The sequence below is a fragment of the Cricetulus griseus genome, chromosome 3, assembly GCF_003668045.3.
Source record: "Cricetulus griseus strain 17A/GY chromosome 3, alternate assembly CriGri-PICRH-1.0, whole genome shotgun sequence".
Taxonomy (NCBI): domain Eukaryota; kingdom Metazoa; phylum Chordata; class Mammalia; order Rodentia; family Cricetidae; genus Cricetulus; species Cricetulus griseus.
In genome coordinates, this window is record NC_048596.1 from 113,127,662 (window position 1) to 113,136,875 (window position 9,214).

The 9,214-nt window shown below is 46.1% G+C and overlaps 1 protein-coding gene across 1 annotated transcript; it reads right to left on the minus strand.

The window, feature by feature from the left end:
* Positions 1-8,731: 8,731 nt before the first annotated feature.
* On the minus strand, positions 8,732-8,911 carry Ctxnd1 (cortexin domain containing 1). Its single transcript, XM_035443049.1, has one exon. It carries the CDS (start codon positions 8,909-8,911, stop codon positions 8,732-8,734), a length of 180 nt encoding a protein of 59 aa, XP_035298940.1.
* Positions 8,912-9,214: the final 303 nt, after the last annotated feature.

Consider the following 9,214-nt stretch of genomic DNA (forward strand, 5'->3'; position numbering starts at 1 on the left):
GCACTATTATAGAGACTTAAAGCTCCAAATCTGTAGTGAGGTTATCTGGCAAAACTCTCTTTTCTCCTGTGGCTGTCACCATGTAACCAAGTCCTAGGTGCATACCTGAGCCAAGGATAGGATGAGCAACGGTCCTGGTGTTCACCTTTCTCCCTCATACCCATTGGAGCCTAGAAGCAACCCTGCCTGAGTTCCTCTGTCCCCACTCTACACAGTAGCCCTGGTCCAGTTTCTGAGTGATAAAAGGGGACAAGATACCTATGACTCTTCTTGGGCTAGGTGAATAGGAATTCAGGCATGCTAATGATTAATGCCATTCATTATTCATTCATGAGCTTTGTAACTTTCTGGCCCTCCTGAGCTTAGGAGTTCCTGAGCTCCTTGTTTTGTGTCCTGAGTCTCATAATGCTCACCCCTCCCTTCTTTTTGGAGGAAATAGTTACACAACACTCTACACCTTCCCCCAGCTCTCCCCTCCTTCTTCTGAAATGGTCCTTGAGCCTTAGAGAGGATGACATATATGTCTTCTTATTTTCTTCCATTTATATATTAGAAGTGGGCCACTATATCACAGTAACAGTCACTTGTGGTTTTTTTGATATTTTTAAATTTGAATTAGAAATAAGACTGTTTTACATGTCAATCCCAGTTCCCTCTCCCTCCCCTCCTCTCCTACCACCCCCCACAACTAAAACCCTATCTATCAAATACTCTTTCTGCTCCCCAGGGAGGGTGAGGCCTTCCATAGGGGGTCATCAGAGTCTATCATATCCTTTGGGATAGGACGTAGGCCCATCCTCCTGTGTCTTGGCTCAGGGAGTATCCCTCTATGTGGAATGGGCTCCCAAAGTCCACACCTATGCTAGGGATAAGTACTGAACTTCTACAGGAGGTCCCATAGATTTCCGAGGTCTCCTCATTGAAACCCATGTTCCTGGGGTCTGGATCAGTCCCATGCTGGTATCCCAGCTACCAGTCTGGGGACCAAGAGCTTCCCTTTGTTCAGGTCAGCTGTTTCTGTGGGTTTCACCAGCCTGGTCTGGACCCTTTTGCTCATCACTCGCCCTTCTCTGCAACTGGATTCCAGTTCAGTTCAATGATTAGTTGTGGGTATCTGCTTCTACTTCCACCAGTTGCTGGATGAGGGCTATCAGGTAGCATATAAGTCAATCATCAATCTCATTATCGGGGGTGGGGGCATTTAAGGTAGCCTCTCCTCTGTTGCTTAGATTGTTAGCTGGTGTCATCTTTGTAGATCTCCAGACATTTCCCTAGTGCCTGATTTCTCTGTAAACCTAAAATGTCTCCCTCTATTATGGCATCTCCTTCCTTGTTTTCTTCTATTCTTCCCCAACTCAACCTTTCTGCTCCCTCATGTCCTCCTCACCCCTCATCTTCTTCCCTTCTCATTCTCCTAGCTCCTTCCCCTCCCCCCTACTCCCATGCTTCCAATTTTCTCAGGAGATTTTGTCCCTTTCCCCTTCTCCAGGGGACCATGTATGTCTCTCTTAGGGTTCTCCTTGTTTACTAGCTTCTCTGGCAGTGTGGATAGCAATAGTCACTTGTTCTCCAGTTTGACCCCTCATGAAATTCTATAATAATGCTTGTCCACTACAAAAAGAAAAAGAAGTCCCTCCATGATATAAGTTGGTAGTTGTAGTAATTTAAGGATATGCACAAATGTTTAGAATACAATTTGTTAGGCACATGTTTCTGTTTAACAAACAATAGCAGTCACCACCACCCCCAACTGCTGGGATTTGTTCTGGCTTACAGTTTCAAACATAGGTTCCCTCTTGTGGAATAGGCCTTAAATCTATTCAGAACATGGTTGATTGCATTTTTAATAGTCATTCCACTATGGTACCAGTAGGCACATCTTGCCTGACATGTTGATAGCATGGTATGCTAGGCACTAGGTCAATAACCAAGGAGGACAATCAGCAAAAATTTCCCTCTGAGGCCTGTCTTGCTTCTTACAGGCTCTACAAAACCCATTCATACGGGGAGCCTCCAGGTCAGTCACATCTTGGTTTCTCAAGGTCCTTTAGCCAAAGCATGTGGTGCTTTTTTCCTAGTTTTTCAAGACAGGGTTTCTCTGTGTAGCTTTGGAGCCAATCCTGAAACTCTCATTGTAGACCAAGCTGGCCTCAAACTCACAGAGATCCGCCTGCCTCTGCCTCCCAAGTGCTGGGATTAAAGGTGTGCACCACTATTACCAGGCACATGTGGTGTTTTCAACAATAAAGACTTAACATCTACTTTGGGCATACAACCTACAGCAGAGGCAATAGATTTTATGAGTTACGGTGCCCTAGTCACCACTCTGGCCAGCAACTTGTAGGGAGTGCAGAAGCTGCAGCCTTTTCCCCAGGGGACACTCTGTTTCTCCATCTGTCTTGCCTCTCATCCCCAGAAACAACTGGCAAAGCTGATAGAATGGATTTTGGAAGGCTTAATTTCAGTGACTGCCATATTAAAACAAACAGTATCTACCCCATTTCTATTTTATTTTTTTATTGATACACAAATTGTACATATTTATAGCATTTCATAGGATGTTTTGATATGTGTGTACATTGTACAGAGCCAAGTCCAGGTAACCCTGTAAGATCACCTCAAATATTACTTCTTTGTGGTAGAAGCATTCAAAATCCTTTCTGACAGCACATTTAAATCTGGAGCACAGTAATACAACAGAACTTATTTCTTTAACTGCAACATAGGACACAGTGACCAGGTCCCCTACCCCTTCCTCCAGTCTCTGGTAAACCACCATTCTCCTCTCAGCTTCTGGGGAAGCAATGTTTTTTTGACTCCATATGTGACATCATGAGTACTTGTTTTTCTGTGCTTGGCTCATTTCACAAAATGACCTCCAGTTCCATCCATGTCCCAATGACAAGACTTCATTCTTTCTATAGATAAATCAGATCCCACTGTGCTTAGGTACCACATTTTCTTCATCCACTCATCCACTGATGAATATTTATAAGCTTCCCAGCTCTTAGCTCTTGAGAATGGTGCTGCAATCAACATGGGAGTGGTATCTTTTGAAATACTTGTTTCATTTCCTTTAGATGTATCCCTAATGTGGGATCATATGGCATGTCTAGTCTTAATTTTGTGAGGAACCTCCATGGTGTTTCTATCATGACTGTGTTAACATATCTTCCAGATAATGGTGTGACTCATGAAATTGAGTTTTTCACCCTTGTAATAACCATAGATTTTCTGGGTTGGGAATCTGGTGACTCAATGAATGCTTCTACTGGCGAGCATGGTGGGAGTCTGATAAATTGGAAGATGAATTTGCACCATGTGGGTGTATTAGGTGAACCAGTGTACAGGTAAGGGGATTGCTGCACTGTCAGGCAATTTTTCCCATACCCTAGAAGCCATTACTGCTACCCCACAGGGGAAAAGGAGACTCGCTTTAGAGCCCAAAGGATCACTGGGATACTTGGTACATCTGGTGCCCTGTGTGTCTATTCTGGAAGTCTAGAGTTCAAATTCTTTAGTTCTGTGGTGACTCTGATGCTCTTTGTCTTGGGACTACAGTTCCAGGAGCTTTTGTGGTCCTCTTCTGGGAGTTCTAAAGTGCTTCCGTCTAGACCTGCAAAGTCTCTTTCTAAGTTCTTTGGGTATGTGTTAACTCAATAAAAACAGGACAAGAATTTGTCTCCTCTCTGAATGAGGTAAAATGCCCCCACAGCTGAGGGACTATGCAGGGGATGTGGCGGGTCGAGACCAAGAATGCTGTCCATCCTAGCCTTATGACCACTACAGAGGCGGTTGTGCTAGCCTCTCTACCTTACGCTGGCTACATTCCAGCGTAAGGTATGGGTGAAAATGGGGCAACATTGACATTGTCTGGGGCAATATGGTGTCTACAGGACTGTTTCCTTAGAATTAGTGTTTGCTTCCCCATCTTAGCAGAGTTCATGATGGATGCTCAGTGTTGCTTGTGGTGGGCTGTGCTGGTTATTTGTTAGTTACTCCAGTGTGCTGACATATTATTCAGTAAACCCACCCTTTGGTGCCTATTACTTTTGGTCATTGGGAGACTGAGAAATGAGGCAAAAGGTACTGGCCTGGAATTGTGCAAGGACTTTTTTTTTCTGGTTCTGGGGATTAAACCCAGGATCCCAAGCATCTTGGACAGATGTCCTACCACAGAGCTGTAGTTCAGCCCAAGGCAAGAGTATTAGATGTACCTGTGGCACAGCTACTTTTGCTGGACTCAACCATGCAACAACCCCTGCTGGGATCTAGTTGTCCTTCCTTGTCATTTCAGGCCTAGATAAGTCTGATGTCTCATTGAGGGCTGTCCTTGGTATCTGCCATTCTGTTTCCCTGAACTCTGTGACTGTACTTTCTTTAACTCTATTAATATTTCAAGTGCACCTCTCTCTCCTGCTAGCCACTGACAGTTGCAGAGAACCTTCCCTGTGGGGTTGTGGGGGGGGGGGAGAAGGAGGGAAAGTCTTAGTAGATGACTGTCAAGGACTTATGGAGTCAGCATAGATGGGCAGAAGCAAGTATGATTGAAACTGTCTGTCTATATCTATTCCAAAACTGATGTGGGAAACTCAATGTGATCACTTCTCAGTGGCCTGGACCATCATCTACAGAGACTATTATGCATATTATCAATCCTACATGGCAGGACCAGTCCTCAACTGCAAGGCCATGGGAGAGGGACCTGTTCTTAAGGACAAAAGGATTTACAATTGTTTCCACTTGGTGCTTGAAAGCAGGACTGACCTCTTTTGGAAACCTCTGGGGTTTGGGGCAATTTTGTGGGTGGAGAGCCACTTGTTTTTCATCCCAGCAAGGATATTGTAGGGCTAGGGGCAAATATCAATGACAGAATGCTGGCCTCACATATAAAAGGCCATGGAGTTCCATACCCGACAATGTGATAGCTCCACCAATACAAGACAAAATGTGGACATTTGAAAACTAATTCGGAAAGGAAAATGGCTGTGATGGCTATTTATATGCCACAATGGGGCAGCTGGGTCCCAACATCAATCAGCCTCTGAGAATGTCCAGGGACCACCTTCCTCCTGGTGGCTATCATCTGGCTTTCCTGTTTCTAAATATTTTTATTACCCTATTTGTTTCCGGGACACCTGGGCCCTTTGCCACACAGAGGGACCCGCTGTTGCAGTTACACAGGTGTGAAAGGACTGTGCATTCACCTTTGCTGAGAGCTTGAGGTAACACATGGGACTTCCACACAGCACATCCTGGCAGCAAGTTGAACCCAGCCACCAGATGCCTTTGCCTGGAGACTTTGTCATCCATTCTCTGCCATAGAGAGTTTGCCCTCTTCTCTGGCTTGTAGCTGACTCTTTAGCTATCTTCTTCATCCAGCCTCTCTTCATTTCCTCTCTGCCAACTTCCAGCCTTCAGCACTAATATTTTTGCTGCAGTGTTTCCGCCTCTATGCACGCCTAGAGACTTTCTCTCAGCCAGCCGAAACTTAGGAGGGTGTTCTAGTCTCTAGGGGACCACTTCCTTCGTCCCTCAGAGCAGAGAGCACAAGAGAAGGAAAACTTGAAACCCTTCCACCTTTCTCACCTTCACGTGATCAAGTGACAGAGATGGGACATCCCTTCTTGCTAGAAGAGGTGTGCTATCAATTTGCCTTCTCCCCCTCATGAGCCATCCCCAGGCTCAGCATAGCCACTTTTATCTATTTCTTTTCAGCATAAGTAGAATGGGAAATGGAAAGCCGCATAAGTATTTGCTGTAGTGGTCTGCATTGCTATGTACTAGGAGACCCCCCCTTTTTTTTCAAACAGGCCTTAAACATGAGAAACATGGGGGAAGCTGGGAAATGGGCTCAGACGGCAAAGTGCTTGCTGTGCAAGTGTGAGGACCTGAGTTTGAATCCCCATGAGTGCAGCGGTGCGCATCTGTAATTTCAGTACTCCTGTGGGAGATGCCAGGCAGAGAAAGGAGAATCCCTGAAGGTGTGTGGACTAGCTAACATGGACTACAAAACGATGAACAATAAAGAAGAGACTCTCTCAAACAAGGAAGGGGAGGACCAACACTCAAGCTTGTCCTCTGACCTCTACACATTTACTGTGGCAAATGCAGGCTCACATTCATCCACCAGAGCATGTACATGCACCACACACACACACACACACACACACACACACACACACACACACACACACACACACAATGTTACAAACAAGAAGAAGCAATAATGCGAAAAGTGGAATGTGAAGTGATTCTAGTTGAACGAGTATCTGAAGCTACACAACCAAAAGTACTTATGGACAGCTTGCAAGAGGATGAACATGAGAAGGGAGGGGTTGGACACAAAATAGAAACCACTGCTTTGTCAGAAGCTTGAGTCTGGAGCGGTGGAGTAGATTTTGAAGTCACCTTTTTCCTCAAATGTTATTTCCCCTTGCCATAAAAACAGCACAAAGAGATAAGGTGAAAAATACTAAGGGGTCTAGCTTTGGGAAGTTATGTGAGACCAGGCACCCTGGACAGTACTTCTCAAACAGGGATGTACTGTCATCCAGGGATCTGGCTAATGTGGGTTCCTGGGCCCAGGCTGCCTAGTCTGACTCTAGTCTGTTTAGTCTGTAGGTCTGGGGAGGAGAAGATGGGCATCTACCAGGCTCCTGTGTGCAGGTGCGGTTTGCCCTCAGCCGACAGTTTGAGGAGCACAGCCTGGGGCAACCCTCCAGGGAGCTCCAAAAGGAAGTCTTCATAGCTTTTCAGATCTCTTCTCCTTCCTGTACTCTGTCATTAATAGCTGGGGACAGGCCCTTTGTAAACCCATCCCAATAGATTCCCACAGAAGTGGGAGGTAGGTTTCTGAGGAATGCTTGGAGCCTGTGCCAGCTGTCCCTTTGTGTGTCCCACTGTGTGTGTGTGTGTGTGTGTGTGTGTGTGTGTGTGTGTGTGTGTGTGTGTGTGTGTGAGTGTGTGTGTGTGTGTGTGAGAGAGAGAGACAGACAGACAGACAGACAGACAGACAGACACAGATAGAAGCAGACAGAGAGAGATACAGAGACAGAAACAGAGAGAGATAGAGACAGAGACAGACAGACAGAGACAGAGACTGGGCATATCCTGTAAAGTCACCTCAACAGCATCTGTCTACTTTTACGGGTCACCTAGTAGTTACAATGCATTGCAAACCTTTCTCCTGGGTAGCCTGAGGCACATGGGGACCCATGGCTTGAGTGTGGATGATGGGGGAGGTCTGAGGTCCACAGCACAGGTCTCTTTTGATAGGGTAGCAGGTCCCACCCTGGAAGGACACAATAGATGCACCTCACATATGTGAAAAAACTGACAATTGTGACAATGATGTCAATCAGTAGACCCTGTATGCAGTGGTGTCATGTGTAAAAGAGGTCACTGTGAATGTTTTGCTGGCCAGTGATACTGGCTGGGAATTCTGGCTCTCAGAAGGCAGGGTTCTATTCCTAGGGTGAGAGATTCGGGGAAGGATGCTCCTGTTTCCTCATGTTCTCCCATTTGAACTCCACAGCAACCTTGTGAGGTAGATGTTACTCCCCTATTTTATAGACAAGGAAATTGGAGCTCACAGGTGCTAATTTATAGGGGTCATATAACAAGAACACAGGAGTTGAGGCTGGTGGGGGTGGCTTGTGGGCTCTGACCCAAAATCCTTGCAGCAAGGCCATAGATGGAGGTGACAATGTGTGGGAGAAGAGGATGGAGGAAAGACCAGACAAGAGTGATCACCAGCAGCCTAGTCTGGCTCCCACTGTAGCATGGCTGCTTTCACTGATAGATAGATAGACTTCCCCTCTCCATCTTACAATGAGGAAACTGAGACACCCAGAGGTGAGGTGACTTTCTCAAGATATATAGCCTTTGAGTGATTGAAGCAGGACTAGAACCCAGGTCTTGCCTGGAGCTCCTGGAATGCAGAGCTTCTGAAGGTTACTGGGTGAAGTAATTTGTGTGAGAACATTGTGAAAGCATAAAATAGAGAAAGAAAAGGACTACATTCAGTCATGCCCTACACAGTATACCCTCAGTCACTGAAAACAGCCGTGATGTCTTGACAGGCAGAAAGTATTCAAGCTATCAATGCATCATCATGCATATGGTGTGAATGACTAAAAAATTTCTTGTAAAAAAGACTTGAAGAAATATATCAAAATGATGGCTTCTGGGAAGTTGGATTATAAGTGCTTTTCACCTCCCTTCCTCCTATTTATAGTTTGCTTTTATTATATTTGTATTTCTTCTACATTTTCCCAAGTGTCTAAAATGCACATCTCAGTTTTAACAGGAAAAATATATCCCTCTATAATTTGGTTTAAAAAAAAAGTTTGGAAGTAGCTGTGTGCCTTGTGAGAATTTGCAGGAGAAGCTCCCTGAATTTTCCATCCTTTCTGTCCGTCGATTGCTAGGCTGTGGGTAGGAGTTCTGGGCTTTCAGCGGGTACCATCACCCTTTAGTTTCCCAGCGGAGTCCCAGGATGGATCCCACTTGCCCAAGTCATGGCTTAGCATTCTTCTCCCCAGGCTTCCTCAAGCTGCCTTGCCTCCAGCATGCTGGCATTTCTCTCTGGTGGTCATGTGAGAGACAATAAAGTGAACCTTCTCCATCTTTTGGGTGGCCATAGCCACTCCCAGCCTCCAAGCGCTTGCAGGATGTTGGCCAGGGTATGCCGAGGTGTATCCTGGGACACTGTGACTTGTTCTGTGTCTCAATCATCCAGGTGCTGCTCCTCCCAGGTGGATGTGGGGATGGCACTGTAGGGGTCCATGATGACTTTGGCACAGCGGATGATCATGACTATGAGGAACAGGCAGAGGAAAACGAAGCAAGCCAAGGTCAGCCCCTTGTCCACATCCACATAGACTGGCTCAGGAGTGGGTTCCTCCATCCTGCAGCAGTGACTGTGGGCTCCCAGGGCTCTGACCTGACTGGTACCATTTTCTACCCCTGTAAAGAGAGCCAGTCAGTGAGGAAGTCAGGGTCACTTGTCTAAGTTACCCTCCAGATCAAGAGTTTGCTGCTAAGGACATCCCACTTAGGGGCAATCATGGTTGCAGCCTGGTACCTTATAGGCAATCTTTGTTTTCAGCAATATGCACCCCCTGGTGGTGGTGGTGGTGGTGGCATTACAGTGACTCTCAGCAGGACATAGGTGGAATGGGCTGAGGGACCATCTTGAGGGCAGTGCTCT

Coding starts and splice junctions, on each gene's coding strand:
- Ctxnd1 (XM_035443049.1), bottom strand. CDS start 8,911: ATGGAGGAACCCACTCCTGAGCCAGTCTATGTGGATGTGGACAAGGGG.